The sequence below is a fragment of the Plectropomus leopardus genome, chromosome 3 (genome assembly GCF_008729295.1).
Source record: "Plectropomus leopardus isolate mb chromosome 3, YSFRI_Pleo_2.0, whole genome shotgun sequence".
NCBI classification, from domain to species: Eukaryota; Metazoa; Chordata; class Actinopteri; order Perciformes; family Serranidae; genus Plectropomus; species Plectropomus leopardus.
In genome coordinates this window covers 23,240,661-23,258,709 of record NC_056465.1, presented here as the reverse complement: position 1 = coordinate 23,258,709, position 18,049 = coordinate 23,240,661, and the positions used below count along the sequence as shown (strand labels likewise).

General features: G+C 38.2%; 1 protein-coding gene across 4 annotated transcripts in view; it reads right to left on the bottom strand.

Moving 5' to 3' along the window:
- The window catches only part of osbpl9 (oxysterol binding protein-like 9), a 41,988-nt gene that overhangs the window by 3,769 nt on the left and 20,170 nt on the right, over positions 1-18,049 (bottom strand). For 3 of the 4 annotated variants that reach the window (XM_042517066.1, XM_042517087.1, XM_042517080.1), the window contains 14 exons: positions 15,922-16,017; positions 14,113-14,160; positions 12,540-12,569; positions 12,398-12,448; positions 11,836-11,874; positions 6,431-6,524; positions 4,442-4,546; positions 3,455-3,614; positions 3,120-3,232; positions 2,329-2,447; positions 2,072-2,157; positions 1,781-1,961; positions 530-614; positions 40-150 (listed from right to left, as the gene is read on the bottom strand). In XM_042517066.1, the coding sequence (XP_042373000.1) occupies positions 40-150; positions 530-614; positions 1,781-1,961; positions 2,072-2,157; positions 2,329-2,447; positions 3,120-3,232; positions 3,455-3,614; positions 4,442-4,546; positions 6,431-6,524; positions 11,836-11,874; positions 12,398-12,448; positions 12,540-12,569; positions 14,113-14,160; positions 15,922-16,017 (1,318 nt within the window). The remainder of the gene's footprint in view (positions 1-39; positions 151-529; positions 615-1,780; positions 1,962-2,071; positions 2,158-2,328; positions 2,448-3,119; positions 3,233-3,454; positions 3,615-4,441; positions 4,547-6,430; positions 6,525-11,835; positions 11,875-12,397; positions 12,449-12,539; positions 12,570-14,112; positions 14,161-15,921; positions 16,018-18,049) is intronic. The other variant, XM_042517073.1, reaches the window with a different exon arrangement.

The following is an 18,049-nucleotide window of genomic DNA, read 5'->3' as shown; positions in this document are numbered from 1 at the left end:
TGGAGTGTATGAAGCAGCGCTATTGATGCTGTGAAGTACCTTGGCCAATATTGTGGACACCTATGGACATGCCTAAGAACTTAGACTTGGTCCAGATGTGAGCGTTGAACTGGATCTTCCTACTTAAACACTCTGCATAGAATGCAGAAACTACAGAGAGAAGAGAGGAAACAGTCAAGAGATTATAGAAAAGTCTCACTGATACTCCACAAAATGAAGCATTTCTTTCAGTCAAACTATTTCATTTACATTTTTTTATACGGCATTATCATATAAATATACAGTACTGTGTTTTTATTGTTTGAGCGAATGCAGCTGACTGTGAATTCCCTTTGGGATATATTATCTATCAATCCATTCATCTATCCATCCATCCATCCATCCACCTATCTATCTAACAAAAAAAGAAATTCTTCCCGTCATTTTCAAAAAATGATCAGTGTTCTTCATAGTTTTCTTGACACTATATGTCGCAAAGGTTTTTGCGGTGCTGTGTAATTACTCAGAGGACGAAATGTTGGACACTCACTGGGTGGGTGGTGAGAGACCTGCTCTGCCACAAAACACACACTGTTGGATGAAGACCACGGTACTGGACCTTCTGATACCGCCTCCTGAAGGGTGGATGAGAGGGAGTTACATAAGGGCTTCAGTTTTTTCATAAAGCATTAAAAAAATAAATAATTTCAGAAACAATGTAAAGACACGGTTCCTGCACATTTTTACCAATGAAGTTACAAAATCATTTTCTTAACCTTTACATAATAATTGACTCTATTTCCATGACTTATATTTGAGCAGATTGAAATAGGTAGGTCTTCATAGTGCATATTAATATTTGCACATAAGCTGACTGAGTGTTTGCTATCCTTTTTTAGTTGTCCCCGCTACTGACTAGCTGCATTTGCCAAAAGATCAGGCTGACATTTTGCAAAACACCAAGGCCGCATCCCTTTTTGGGGGATAGAAAACGGAGGATCATAAAGACATCAATGTAATTTGATGTATGTTCGAATTATATTTTGACAACAATAAGGCATCGTTAGGCTAAATATTGTCTCTAAATAACGAACCTGTTTTTAGAATTTTCCAGTTTCTCTCCAAATGCCACTGCTTTTCTTTCCTCCAAAAGGTGGGGCGGCCTTGATGATGACCCAATCTGGTCTAATGTGTGTGAAGTGATACAAGTGATGTTTCAGCAGCTAAGCACTATATTTTAAATTAGTTGGGAATTTTTATGAACATTTTTTTAACAATAGCCAAAATAATTTATATTCAAAACTTTTCTCCAAACATTCTGTTATTTCCAAACCATTCTTTCTAATTTCTTCTTTTTTTAGGTATTTCTTGACTGTGGGAACCTTGTTAACAACACTGAAATGAAAAGAGTGGTGTGTGCAAAAATTTACATAACAGGAAACCCGTTCTGACATAAAAAGAACAAAGGTTTTTTTTTTTTATTTAGTGTTTGCAAAAGTGGCTATACTTGCTATTCCAGTTAGGTTTATTTGTATAACCACAAACAGTTCACAGGTTCATGACAGCATTTTTTGCCACTTTTTTTTATTTTTGGAAATGAAGTGGCACCTTTTTCCTTCACATACTGACATATACTAAACCTGTCATCTTAGTGAGGATGTGCAAAAGTTGTTACTTGAAATATTAACCCGAGGTGAAAAATTAAGCCACAGTTGATTTTTAATCCCGCATAGAAGGCTTATTCACAAAATCTCATAAGTGGTCAAGAGCCAACACGAGCTGCAGAGGCATCTGGTCTCACCGTGAGCGGGGAGGGCTCCTCTGACTCGCTGGGCAGATCCCAGTGGCAGTAGAAGACTTCTCCCAGGATTGGGTTGTAAGGTTTCTTGGCCACTGAACCTTTCCTCCCTGCATGGAAAGCTGACAGGTACCACTTTACCACGTGAACCATGCGCTCCCGGGGCTCCGGCTGCTCAGCGATACTAGTGCAAGTCACAAGAAAGAGTTAAGCTAATTTGTTTTTAATTATGTTTTTTAATTTAAGATATATTTAAATATCTGTGTGATACACGATGAGAGAAAAGACCATTACCTTACAAATAGGTCGGGATGTGCAAAGAAGTCTGCGTACATTTCTAACAAAGATCTCCTCTCTAGAATGAAGGTAGGCAGCACCACCTGTTAAATATAACGAAGGAGAAAAACTGTAAAACTGTTGCTGCGTGGGTTGTTCAGAAGAAACAGCTTGCACAGTTAATGTTAGTGAGTAAAAAGATAAAGGACCACTGCAGTGAGAGGAATGCAGACTGAACAAAGAGAGCACGGAGGGAGCCGGTCAGGAGTGTTTACCTTTGTGAGGTCCATGCCCAGACGAACTTGAGAGAGAAGATGCATAATGACGCTCTTGTGCTCCTCCACAGATTCGCCCTCGCCTTCATCGTCACGGTCGTCGTGGCTGTCAAACGGATCTGAAGATGACAGCAGGGGACAAATTTCATATGGATGTAATAATATTAAGTTCCCTGTCTTTTCATGTGAAACGCATTAGATATCTTTTACCATTAAAAAAAAACAATTGTTCTACTATGTACTATCAGTACATTTATGTGCACAGTTAAGTCAAGCTACGGTTAAAGCTCGATAAGGCCATTTATTTGCACTGCTGTTCTTGTCCCAGTATACAACCACTGGGGGGGGGGTTGATTTATTGACAGAGGTATGTCCTGCTGTGCCATGGTAGATGTTGATATGCAGCTAGTTGCTACTGGACCTTCTTCCGGACGACCTATTACGTCACCAAACAAGTTAGCATGCGCAGAATGCCTTGGCCAGTTCAAGTCTGGTTGAGGCGTACACATGAAAGAGTAAATCGACCCCCAAATGCATTATATAGGTGTGTTAGTCCAACTTCCGAGAAATTCGACTTCGTATGATTTCACTCAGACCATCATGTTTACTTGTATTTTTAAAAACTAAATTTTTAGTCTGGCTAACACAATAATTTGACTTTTTCAACCATCATGTAAACATACTGACTGTCATCATCTCATACTTCAGCATAGAAAAGCTCCAGCTTAAAGTTTAATGCATAAAGAATCACAAAAACTGCTGTAAAATGTTTGTGTGCTTTCCATTTTTACCTGCATCTGTGGTACCATTGGACATGGACGAGTTGAGGGACTCTGTGGTGTCAGGTCTTTTCAACGCTGTCGCTTCATTAGTGAGGGGCGAGGCAGCTTGAGGCCCTGAGGGACTGAGGAGGAGATAAAGGGAGCGGAAAGGAGGCACAAGCAGGAAAGATAAGGACATAGAGTGGGTAAGATTTCACAGGCAATTTTGTTGCAAACTTCTTTGACTTTACACTTTACAGCATTTTTTTTACAGCTTTAGTGACAGTGTTGCTTTCAAAAAAATGAAGCAATAGATTCACTGTGTGCAGTGCTGGCTGCAGGGAGGCGGGTGATACTATACTCACTCTATGCAGTGTTTGGGGGAAGTGCTGCTCTGGTAAAACTCGTCAGCATCGTAGAACTCATCCTCACTGGAGGAGTAGGAGAAGTCTGGCACCGAGTGCGAGGGGAGGGGGATGTGAGCTGGGGAGGCGACGCCGCTGCTGGGGCCTGACGGGCCACTCCCTGACAGTGAAAGGAAAAACAAACGTTATTTGTCATGTCAGTGCTCTCTTGCAGCATCTTCATTTTATGGATCTAATGGAAAAGGCTTCTTTGGGCTTGTACACAGGTCATGGTCAAATCTACATCACACTGTTCAACTCAAGCACTCATTTCTGAGCCTGATCCAGCAGTTTGTGTACGGTAACATTTAGCTGTCTTTAACACAGTGACGGCTTCCTCTGCAGAGCATATTGATAGTGCTCTCAAGCAGCCTGCCTCCTTAGTGCACAGCGCAGCATTTTAATACTGCAGCCTCAGCACAGAAGACAAACAGGCATGAACCTCTGCTTTCCTGTGCTTTGTACTCGGCTTTTTAATTTACTATGTTCGTGGACACAGCACTAAGATTTCGAGAAGTACAGTAATAATTCATGTTAATATCACTTTGTCTCTTGCGGTTGAGTGAGTTTTTACTACATCAGCTTCAAGTTGCCTGTAAATTAAAGAATCTACAGTAAGATGACAATATTCTGAGAATTCAAATGAAGCTACAAACAAGCGTTTATTCTTGTTGCTACAGATTTTTGATTGAATTGATTGAATTGAACAGATTGAATTGAACTGAACTGGACTGGACTGGACTGACTGGTGGAGATTAGGCTTAAATTAAACATGCCACTGAGGAACTTTACAAAAACACTGAACCAGAAACTTAACTGTAGTTCCTGATATGTCCTATAATCATGAGAGAAATGTGTGATTCACATTAATTATTACATCCACACATTATCTTTTCATTCTAGTGGCAAAGCTCCCAATGCTGTGATATGAGTGAAATGAGCTTTCACCTGTGCTGTTGGGAGTTGGGGTCTGCAGACTGCCCATCACCGTGACGACGGGACCAACAGGTAACGTGGAGGGTCGTTGGTCTGATTTACACACCTGAGAAGCGTCTGATGCAAAAACAGAAAGTAGATGGTTTAGCACTTAAGCCTCGAAATAAAACCAAATCACATTAAAAACAGCAGCCCAAAATCCAGGAGGCTGAGAAAATGATCGGAGACGCTGCAGACAGAAGCTTCAGCTGTGAGGGGGATTACACAGTCTATTAAGAGACCGTAATTAGACTGGCCTACTTTGCATGGTTCATTTTTGCAGCGGTCTAGTCATAATCATCTGACCAAAATAGCTCAAAACATTAGTCAGATCTTAGTCATGCCATGCCATTTAATGTAGTCAATTATTTACTGATTGAAATGACCTAAAATATAATTATACTGACGGACAGGAATTTGCTTCAATCAAAACGGATTAATAAATTCATTTTCAGAGAGAATTATGTCTGAAAAATTAAATAAAGTCACATTACTACATGCAATAACCAGTTTTGGGGGGGAAGCTTTGCAAGCTACCAATTACTTCGCACTAGAAGAAGTGGAATAACAGCAAAGCTACCCTCGGGAGAAATCTAGTTTGCTTAACTAAAGCAACTAAGAAAAAGTAGTTCAAACTACTGTAAAAAAAAGACCAAATTGACAATGTATGTTTGATACAACATGTAAAAATAGATGATGCAAAAAATATCACAAAGTCAAAAACGCCAATTTGATGCCCTATTTTTTTTAAATTTTTTTTTTTTACAGGTAATACATAAACCAAAAAGCCTTCAGAAACTAGAGTCCAGGGGCCAGATGCATAAAATTCTGTGTAGATTCACAGCTAAAAAACTGTGTGCATGCACAAAGACAGAAATATATGTACATGCTTTTTTTGTCAGATTTATAAAGCTGTGCATACTCCTGATTCTGTTTTATAAATCTCAATCGCATATGCATGAGCCTCATTTCCATACCCACAGTCCGACATAAACACACGTAGAAACCCTCTTAAACATACGTTTGCATGTCAATACTTGATTATTCAACATCAACATCATGTGGAAACCGTTTTTTACAAAGCGCCTAACAGGATACCATTAAACGATCGTTACCAGGAAGATGAATGTAAATAAAAGTGATGGTGAAATGTATCAATCCTAAATTATTTAAAATTAAATTTATAAATGCGCCTTTGATTAAAAAAACCCCCATATATTATCAAATATAAAATAGCATTCAAAAAATTAACTTACTATTTAATAATAATAATAATAATAATAATAACATCAACAAGTAATTTTTTCACATTGGTGGTTCAATTACAACAGAGAAACGATTAGAAAATAAAGATAAAAAGGATAAAAAATAAGATGAAAAAGTAATTTATACAAATATGAATGTAGATGAACTTCCAGCAATTTACTGCAAAATGTAGTTACACACCTAGTTTTATTAGACAGTCCACCACCTCCAACACCGTGAATAAAAAGGATGGATATTATGTAACTGGACCCTGTTATAGATCCTCGACAGTCAGGAACTAAACTTATATCAATTTACCTTCAAACACTAAAGGGACATTTGGTACATTAATCAAAACCCCCATATAATGTCATACAAGAACGTGTTTCAGGTTTCATCCCACTGTCTTCGATACCACAGTGAAACATTAGAATTTCAAATGCGACAACATATTAACTCATTATAGTTTCTGTTCTATGAGAAAATTGCAAAAACAAGCATTCTTCAGACATTTGTGACAAACTGAGTAACAAAGCAGATCCATCAGCTGACGGAGACGAAGGTATGGACAACAGGGGGAGCTGTTGTTACCTTCCCCGAAAGATGTTGAGCTTGTGAAATCTGTGAGTCTGTATACAGACATGTTAACACATTAAGCACATGAACACACACGTCTACATGTGTGTAAGAAACAGTGAGCACGCAGGTGTGTAGTACCTGTGGGTAGTGTGGTCTGTGTTGGCATCGTGGTGTTGACTACAGGAGTGTCCAGAGGGGGTTGGTAGATCCCATCCACTGGGTTTATGGTGCTCTGGAGGAAACAAAAACAACATTGACATGAACAGTAAAAACAACACTACATCAGACACTTGCTGCAACAATAGCACACCCACGCCACTGCCTGCTTACTAATCTAAAATGTTGCTTAACAGACAATAAACATTGAGATTAAAATCCAATACTGCAGAAGAGAGTTTGGCCTCAGTTTTGACTACAGAGTTTTTTTTTGTTGGTATATCCAGGTACAATACAGCATATTTTAACATCTCTAACCAAATGTACTAACATGCTAACCACGATGAATCACCATTTCCTTTCACATCCAAATCAGATGCCAATGTGAGCTCTCACCCTTGACTGGATACCAACTTCACAGCTTGTGTATTAGTTCAATATCAGCTTAATGGTAAAGCTACACGAAACCAAGAGCAGTGACATAAAATATCCCCCACCCTGTCTGGGCAGATCAATTTCCTTTCACTTCATTTCCTGGAAAGACTGTTTCCAGGTTTCGTTAATGTAATCAATATGAAACCGACAACACTACTTGAAATCCAAAACACCAGCGGTAGCATGTTTTGTTGTGTATGGACTCTGGGAGGAGTAGCTGTTACCTTAGTGGCAGATAATGTGGATCCAAATAAAGACTAAAGCTTTACACAATAACCAGCAGCGCCTCTGGACCCCTGAGCAACCTTCCAGCATAAAAAGGAGTTAATTAACTCCACTGGGCCTCAGACTAAATCTTTAACATCTTTTAACTGTCTGGCTCTTGATTTCCCCATGGTGAAAACCAGCGGGGACGTTCGTATCTGCAGTGGCCTGCCCTCATCAGTGACACCTTAACATCATGTGTGCACTTATTTAAATACAGCAACAAAAACACACATAGAGAGGAGCCTGTTGGCTCACTGCATCGGGGTCACTGGCACCAACGATCCAACTGACAGGATCACTGATGACAACGCGAGCTAAAGCAAAACCATATCGACCCTTATTCCCAAACAACTTGCCCTCAGGGCTCTCTGTGGCACTAAAATTAGATCGAGTCTATGTGATGTGTTATTCTGTTACTCAAACTTGACCTGTAATCTGTGATTTTTAGGGGATGTTTTTTCCGGGCAAGTTTTGATTAAGTCATCTGAGGCCAACAGGAACATTGAGTCAGAACATGAGCTGACACAGTGCTGTGACGGTGAGGATAACAGAGCTGGTCTAAGAACCAAACAGGAAGAAGACAATAGACCTCCACAATCCCATGATGCAATGCAGAACATGTTGCATAGAAGATACTGACTGCAGAGGAATAACAGCTGTGGTGTACTGTCATGGTGTTTTTCTTATGGGGAAATTTTCCTTAAAATTCAACCAGAGGTGGGGTCAAGTCTTTGCACTTAGGTCCCACGTTTAGACATGCAAGTCATGGGTCAAGTCACAAATCAAGGCTGACAAGTCCATGGTCAAGTCCTAACTTTGTGTTTCAAGTCCTTAACAAATCACAATCCACTCTTCAACAAATGTAATGACATTTAAAAACTTGTATTTATTTGTTAAAACAAGTTGACTGGATGTTGCTGTGTCTGTCATTTTTGTATACTGCTATTTTTTTTTCTTTTGGACACCAAATCGCTTTCGAACATGAACAAAATTATCTTTGGTGTCAGTTTTTCCAAATGGCACTCATTAACATAACGTTAGTTCATCATGGTTTTCTTTTGCAACTTGACTGGATGCTCTCAGACTGTTTCAAGCTTCAAAGTGTGTCTGAGGAATTAAGTGACAACTTGCAAGGAATGAAAAGCAATCAAGTAAGCAGTTTCATTAAATGAGGGGAAGTTAATAGATTCATGTTAATCTTTTTAAATAACACTCTGGGGAAAGTTATCAAGTACCTTTTAAGTGAAAAGGCTCAAGGCCAAGTGAAGTCATGAGTCACTGGCGTTAAATTTGCAAATTCAAGTCAATTTCAATTCAATTTAAAATTTTATTAAGGACTCAGCTCATAGAGAGGTCCATAGACAATAAAACAAGATAATATTAACAAAATAAAATGAAAAAAAAGAATAATAAATAATAAAATATATTAAAAACATATATTTTTTTTCATTTTATAGAGAGGCCCATAGACAATAAAACAAGATAATATTAACAAAATAAAATGAAAAAAAAGAATAATAAATAATAACATATACTAAAAACATATATTTTTCAATATATTATTACTCTCTCAACTTCTCTCTCTCATCATCCAAATCTCTGCCTCTATTCCTCTCTCTCTACCTCTCCTTCGCCCTGCCCAAGCTTGCCTCGTCCACGTGTCGCCATGAAAGTAAGGCGAAGGCTACTAATTATAGCCAATTACAGAAATACTGGTCGACCATGGTGGGACCAGCCCGTGGGTTTGCAAGCAGGAGCTGAATCAAAAGCAGGCAGAAAGAGTTACTGTCAAAAAAGACTTTAAGCTCTGTCATGATCGATATATAAAATATATATATATTTTCAGTGAATGTAATATTAATACAGCAGGAAGCCCAAGCAGCAGAGCAAACCAAAACCAATCACAGCACATCAATTATTTTGACAGATAAAATGCTGAACAGGCTTCTGGCGTGCTCGGTGTAAATGATTCCTGCACTTTACGGGAATTCCCCCGGCGCCGCAGTGCTAGACGAGGTCAATCAAACATGCTGCTAGTGTTTGAGGCATTTTAAACGCAGGTCTACAGTGCACTTATTATTTGCTACACATTATAAGCATACAGGCAACGTGACAGACGTTAAGACGCTCTAAAGCTGCAAAAATATCTTTAGCACAAAGCTTAGTATGCATATAAAAAATGTGCAGTTGGGCGTATAGACAGAGCTTATGCTATTTATACTACGTAATACTGTACTAAATGTCTGTGAGATTAAGTCAGCTATAAGAGCAGCGCAGGCTTGTGAGCCCCTGTGGGATTCTTGCTTTGAGGACCACGCTGGAATTTTTCCTCGTATAAGTCCATTCACGACTAACCGTTAACATTGCATTACTAACCTTTTTCCAAAGCATACCAAAGGTTTTTAGATTGAATTTTAACCTTGAAGGTACCCACTGGGTTTTCTTCAATCTTCACTCTGAGTACATGTTTCATTTGTCCTCATATCCTCACTTTTCTTCCATTTTACAGTCTACCTCCCTCCCCTTTTCCTTTCTATCAGACCACTTACTCCGCTTTTGCAATAGTATAAAAAAATCTACTTGTACAAAAACATCCTATAGATATGTAACCGTTAACAGTTTAGGAATAGGGCTGGGTATCAGTACTCAATACCTTTAAGGCAGGGATACTCAGCTTGGTTTGCTTAAGGGCCACTTTCAAAAAAAGACAGGAGACCAGGGGCCAATCGCATCAGACTCATCCATTTTCTAGGATTTCAGGACATTTCTAGAATTTTAGGATGTTTCTTGGATTTCTGGACATTTCTCAAAATTTGGGACATTCCTAGGATTTTAGGACATTTTATAGGATTTTGGGACATATCTGGGATTTTAAGACGTTTCTAGGAATATCAGAAGATTTTAGGACATTAGGGGCTTAGCTAGGAACTCTGTCAACTCTGTCAACAAGCTCTATATGGATGCTGTTTTATGCACTCTGGCACCTGATGTATACTAATAGTACAAAACAATTCCCAGTGCCAATCCCTTTATTTTTTAATGTGAATTGGAAAATAGTTGGGGGGCCACCTGGTATTCTATCAGGAGCCACAGGCCCTAAGCTGAGTAGCACTGCTTCAAGGTATCAACCAAAATAACCAAGCACAAAGTAGGATTGAAATTTCTCCAGTCAAATGATACCTGCAGTAAATTCTTTTTGCACCTCGGGTCTGATCCCAGACCGTCTCGACTCCCCGCCAAGTCAACAAACATTCTGTTGCTGTCAGTAGCAGCGGCAGTGGGACTAGAGCATCTGCTTGGGGTGATTAAGTACCAAACTTCAAAAAGACAGCCAACCTGTCTTTATGGTTAAAGGAGTGACGAAGTGGAATTTCATACCCACAAACATTAGAGACTTAGGAAGCTTTGCAGTGTATAAACAAGCCTCAAGCTTTGCTTAAAGCTGGCACACAAGTGTCATCACCAATGATTGGCTTGTATTTATTGTCTTTATCATACTGTTTCTATTCTTTTTATTTTATGTAGCATATTCGCTGTTCTTTGGGTGGTTTTTGTCGACCTGCCTGGGAAACTAATTAAAATTTGCTGCCAGCTAACTCTTGTGTAATTACCTTAAATTGTATGCTGTAACTGCAAAAATAAACAACAAAAAATACACCTAAATATATCGTCCTCTTTCATTTTTTGTAGTGTTACATTGCATGGCAAAGCTGGTGTGAGTGAGAACTGTTTGGAAAATTTTCCTTAGTGGATTAAAGCACTCATTCATGAGGTATGGTGTCTGGAAATCAAAACCACAAGTCAAATGTCGAAGGCTAATGTATGCTTGGTGGTTATTTGTTTCCACTTAAAGTAAAAGTTAAATGTTTGGCAGCCCACGCTCATATCACAGAGGTCAGAGCATTATTTTAAAATAAAGAAGACGACATTGTTTACTGTAATGGATTACTAATCTACTGCATGCTTTAATTCATAACAAACTAAAAGAAACAGAAATCAGTGGCTCCCTGTACGATCAGAAATCTATCTAAAAACTTCCAGAGGATGCTTTGGAAAATAACTGTCAGTTATTTGTAGTAAAAACATGCAAAACTCCGATATGGCCCATGACATGAAGACAGGGCATCTGCAGAGCCAGCAAAGTGCTCTCTGAATGGCTTTTCAGCTTTTAGGGCTTGATGGTTCGATAAGCAGGCAGTGTGCACATGTTAAATCAATGGTGAATCAGCAGACTCTAATTAGTGGGTGAAGTGAAGTGCAACATTCTCTTATACACAAGCATGCAAATACACATTTACAGTATATGTGCACATATTCTTTAACAATGTGCATTTTTTGCAAAGTTGCACGCACACGCACACACACACACACACACACACACACACACACACACACACACACACACACACACACATTTTGTACACTGATGAGAAAAGAATAGTTCCCAACCATTGTTTAGAGAAATCTCAGATGAAATCAGGAAGTTGTTATCTAAATCAACAGAACAGCAGTGGCAGACATGAGGGAAAGAGCTTGAGATAGAGTTTAACTCCAAATTAGACAACATGCACAAAAGAGATCTGATTTATCTGATGTTCTACAGTGGAGAGTATATTAAGCAGGAAAAAAAGTTAGCAGTTTGTTTGATTTAAATTCTTGTCATGGACAGAGAATGTCAAACTTACTATAAGTCCGTTTGCGTGTTGCTGTTCGTTACTTTGGTCCTTAAAATTTTGAGAAGACAATGTTAGACTACTTGTGAAGGAAGGCTGAAGAGTCATTTCATAAAGCATCCTGAGCATCTGCACTGTAGCGAGCGATGAGATCTGTCCCTCTCATCACATGGAGCCTCATAATATCCACCAACTTGCCACATGCAGTAATCCTTTCATCACATGGTAAAATCCAGTATCAAACAGGACGGGATCGCTCTGCCAATCTGTAATCTACAAGTTTCCTCAAATATCATGAGTGAAAGATTTCTGAGTTTTAATTTAAAAAAGTTACAAATGTCACAACAACAGCATAAGGCAGAAATGAATGCTCCACTTCCCTTTTCAATGGGCCGAATGGAACATGTGATGAAATGAATACTGGGCTACACCCTCATCAACCACCGACCCAGATAGCAGGGAACTACTGCAGAGACACGTACAGTAACACACAGTGCTCACTGGTGTGGTCTCACAAGGACAATGATTATGGTGAAGAAGCAGACCAAACTACAGAGAGATAAATTGTGATTACCTTGGCGATTTGCAGCAGTACAATACAGTGCTTGATGGACTCTACCATGCTCTGAAAGATAAAGGCAGAGAGGAATTCAGTAACTAGGAACTGACCTGTAAAATCACAGGCAGGAAGGGAAATGTGTTAAGTTCTGACTTACACAAGTGGTCTCCTTCAGATTTTCAATTTTCTATCAAAAGAAAAGAAAACAGGCTGTAAAACACAATAGCAATTAAAAAAAAACTAAACACAGTGTTGAAATCAGAAGCCGATGTAAACAGTTTGACAGCAAACAAAGCTTAATTGGAGGTAACACTGAGGTAATGAGGTCTAACTCAGTGCAACGGCTTTTTTGTTCTTTGGAAAACCAAAAGACAGTTTTTCTTACTAATGTAATTGGTGAAGTCACAGTGACAAACAAGTCAAAGTGACCAAAACTGACATTAATCTCAGGGAGGAAGTGAATCACACAGCTTTTGGTGAAAAAAACTGATAAACCCTGAAACTGAACTGCTTCCCCCAACAGCTATTAACACCTCTAAAAGATAAAAGTTAAAAAATAAATTTCACAAGAAAGTTCTGCTATCGTGAACTGAATGCTCAAAAGTCAGAAAAAAAGAAATGCAACTGTAACATTCAACCCAAACCAGTTATGATCTATAATTATAATACACTGGTTCTGACAAAGGTGCCGAAAACACGAGTTTAATACACAAGCGTAATCCCATCGATGCCCTCATATTTATTTTATTAAAGAGCTCACCAAGTCACTGTCTTAGAGCTGCAACTTTAAAAATATTATTATTAATAAATAATAATAATAATAATAATAATAATAATAATAATAATAATACACAAAAATAGTTTGTTTAGTTATTATTTGTTAATTATGTAAATTATTTGACTTGGAGAGAGGAGAGGAAAATATGTAAACTTTTTCCTACTCCTCTTCGGACATTTAATGTTATGTTTATTTATTTTTATGAGAATTTGTATAATGGGAATTTGCTTTAGGATTACTGTGTATATATATATATATATATATATATATATATTATATAATTTTATTTCTTTACATGCTGAAAAAAATCAAAAGGAGTATTTGTCAATTAATCAAACAACAGAAATATAATAAGCAACAATTTCAACTGAGCCTTTCAGTAATTTTTCAAGCAAAAATGTAAACCTGCTCTGATTAAAAATTTTCTAATGTTACGATTTACTGATTTTCTCTGCTCTTCATCATTTTAAAGTGAATACCTTTGGTTTTACACAGCTGATTATACAAAACAAAACATCTAAGGCCATCATATTTAGGCTCTGGGAGTTATAATGGGCATTTTTCACCACTGAGTGTAATTGTGACAAAACAATTAATCAATAATAAAAATAATCCTTAGTTTAAGCTGTTTTGAACCATTTTGTTGGCTTTTCAAATGAAAAGGCACATTTTTAAATGATGTTCTTAATACAAATGCTGAAAAACTGGTCATTATAGACATTTTTAAACCAGTTCAATAACTTTTGAAGGAATATACTGATGACTTAAATTTGATAAGCGACACATATCAAACAGGTGTATCACACTGACAGAGATCATCTGTCTGAGATCATTCCCCGGCGCTATATGTGAGCCTGCTTCCCCTGCTGTTAGCCTCGGCACTAATGACAGCGAGAACAGTGGACCAGAGAGCAGAGACACACGAGGACAGAGCAGCACTGCTGGTACTCACTCTGCGTGATTCATCCTCTTTGCAGTCCTTGATCTTCTCATCAAACAGCTGTGTGAGGGTGACAGAGAACAAGAGATGAAAAGGACTAAGGGGAAGATGGAGCGTGAGCTAAGATGGGTACACAGTATTACATTAATGAGAAGGTGAATCTGTACAGACGATGTCACTTGAGATAATAGGGCGGCAAGTTGCAAGCTCTTCTCACCAAGGAGTGCAGTGTTTTCATAAAGATTTTCTGCCTGTGTGAATATGCTGCTGCTTCTTTAAATACACGACTTTCTGCGTTATCATCATGCCACCACAAATCTTTCTACAACTTCTGCTTTGTTAAACAAAAGTGTGAGATCAGCAAGGAAATACAGAGACAAAATAAAAAGAAGGTACAGACACAGATTCAAATGCATGCAATGTATATATATATATATATATATATATAGCATGCAATGTCATATATATATATATATATATATAAATAACACATTTACAGATAAAGTGTAGGGTAAGGGAAAGAAATTGATACAGCTTAGTACTGCAGTATTTTGCGTGGCAATACTATATCAATACATGGACACGAACATTGTCTTCAATATATAAATTATTAATACTGCAAATACAGATTAAACTTTTGGTACTAGATCAATAAAATTCAAAATTGCTTTGTCAGTCCACTAAATACATTTTACTGGAATAAAAACGATTGAAGTGAGACACTTTATACCATTAAATAATACATATGTTGACAAATTTTTGCCTTATTTTAGGTTTGACAAAGGTAATAAATCACAATATATGTTATCGCAATACTCAGCATATCTCAAAACATTTAAATTTACAATAATATGTGTTATGACCAAAGCGTCATGATAATAATTCCCACTATAGAGTCAATTTTAGGTTGCGATGTTGCATAAACAATGTTGGAGTTTAATCAAAAAGGTAATGCAATGATGGTGATGCATAACTTCATTATTCCCTGTGGAAAGCAATTTTTTACACTACACATTACATTATTTTTTTGTTACTTTGCAATATTGCCTAAGAGGCATTGGCATATAATTGCAAGTTTACAAAAATATAAAGTTAAACCTTACATATGCCTGCAAATCAGCACAAAGCAAGGCTCAAGAGTATAAAGACTGCAAAAGAAATTGGCTATTACTGCTTAAAAATGAAATCAATAATATATGACGAAGGTTGGCCTTCTATCACAGCATCATACAGATATTAATTACCTTAAAATAATATATTAATAGGCCTATATAAAATCATATAAGAGACTTGCCTTGCTAACGCTGTTAGATGATGACAGTCTTGAAAGAAATTGAAAAAGGGCATATGAACGGCATGAAGCACTTTAACTCAGTTGAGTTTCATGCTTACCAAACAACAGCTTTGTAATAGATTAGTCCAGCTTTTTCGACATGTTTAACAAGAAGGAAGCAGTCACACTTCATGAAGAGGACATCCTTAAATCACCTGTCAGACAACCTGTTCCTCCACAGAGACAGCACAAAACTGCCAAGGCTGAGGAGCCTCTCCACAAGTGCACTGGACAGCACGCTGTTGTCTGCATGTTTGATGGATTTTATTTATCTCCCCGATATGCAGATAATTGTTACTTTGTAATACATTACACCCAATACTGGGGATAAATTATTTGATCTATGTGGGAATTTTTTCAGACGGACTATATTACCTCCAGATGTTTAGTCAAATATACCAAACTGAGTGGCAGATATCCTCATTTCTCAAAGCTACATGAAGGGTGAAATGATGATGCCGGTTAGGTTTTTCTCTGTCGAGTCCTACCTTTAACTGGTCAATCAGAATCTGCAGGTAGGCGTCAGCTTCAGCGAGCTTCTTATCAAAGTCTTGAACGCTCGGAACAAATCCTGTCTCGGCCTCCTGAGGACGAAGAAACAAACACAGTGAGGCATTACAGTGCAGCCCTAAACAAATCCATGTCAAACACCATGCTGGTATTTGCATATTCAAAGTATAAATACACAGCCACACTACCAGTATTATAAAAACATGTATTCACTTATTATCCATTCATTAAAAAAAGCTGTCACCTCCTGGCCAGGTAGGCTTTGTAAGCTGTTACACAAAATGGTGGACACAGAAACATCAACAGTTTAGGAGAATCTTCCAGCAGCGTACTGTACTGGAGGGGGAGATATGAATACTATTGTTTAAAGGCTAGCCAACATAAAAGGCCAGCAGGTCTGTCTGCCTGCCTGACAGACTGGAGGCCAGCGTATTTCAGGCTTCAACAAAACTGAATCAAGGAACCCATGGCTGGAGAGAATTTAGTTACCGACACAGAAGCATGTGTGCACATGAGGTTGAGGTGCGCTCAGATTCATTGTTTGTTAATTAGCTTGCCTTAATAGCCCCATCAGAAGCAGAAACACAGACTCCACACACACACAGAAACACAGGCACTGACAATTTCATTACATAATATCCATTAAAAGGTAATTACTAGACAATTGGCAGGACAGACGTGACCGGGCATCTGTCTCTATCTGTCTGAGCTCAACCAACCAAGAACAATCCAGCTGGCTGTGACACAAAACCAGAAACAGGAAAACGAGCAGATAAATGTACGCACAGACAAAACGTCCTCCAAAAAAAGGAAGAAAAAAAATCACTACTGGATTCAGCCAATAGCAGGGACACTGAGCACAGATGACAACACAATAACACCTCTATGCCAAGCCAGACGAGTCAGTAAGATAACGAACACAGTGTATGTCAGCAATTACTCCGACATGGAAAAACACAAAACAACACCTCCTGCATTTAAAAGCAGAGAGTAATAGCACAGCTGATGACAACTGTTAGACTCAAACAGAAGTCTTCTTATCAAACCATGGTGGGTGCTACCGCTGCTTTGGGCTCGCTGCGTCGCACAGTCCTGGTGTATCCTGAGTCTGTGGTGGCTTTTCTTGCTGCTACAGAAGACCTCACAGGAAAGTGAAGAAAAGCCATCATCAGCCAAATTCCATTAGCAGCCTGAGAACTGCTAAAGTTTTAACTGCAAAAACATACTAGATTTATAGAGAACAAAGTCTTCGCTCTGCAGTCATGAAGTCTGCAGTTAGCTTGCCCAACTTCCTCAAAGGATCAAAGGTACTTTCACAGTTAGCGTGACTGCAAAACATAGCTGGCCACATGAGGGCCTGAACAAAAATGTAAATGCAGATGTGACTGTATACACTGCAGCAAGGTGTTTGGATTGGCATTCCAGTGCAAGCAATTTCCCCTTCCTGTTGACTCACACTACACTGGAAAATAACTCCAGTTTATCAGGAAAACCGCTGCCATCCATCTGGTAAGACATTGCATCACTTTTACTCAAAGCTGACAACAAAACGAAACCAAATTCACAACAATGCCAAAACCTGTACAGGTTCTTGTGTAAATACAGCGAGTAGAATACCTTTGTGAATCTTCTAATCTTGTAATGTGAAGTGCTGACATTCATTTTGACATCTGAACTCTGTTTACAGTCTGGATTAACTCCATCCACTCCTCCATTATAGTATTTCCAAACTAACACAAACACTTTACAACTAGGGATGTTCCTAGTGAATAGTTTCCCTGATGTTAAACAGAAGTCTAAACTTAAAGTAGTTGACTAGTCTAAAAGTGAGAAAACACCTAGGAAAAAGCCAAATTGAGCACAATTTAATCTATAAAGTAGGGCTGAGTAATATTTGGATATTATGGTATATATACTGAATATATATGGTGTTGTCTTATCCTTGTTTTAAAGGCTGCATTACAGCAAAGTAAATTTATCAGACTGCTTTAACTGTTCTATCGTTTGCCTTTACACACCGAGCCATTATATCCACTATACTGACATTTTTTTAATTCCAGATTTTTTTGTGTAAATATTTTGTGAAAGCAACAATGGCCAACTCTA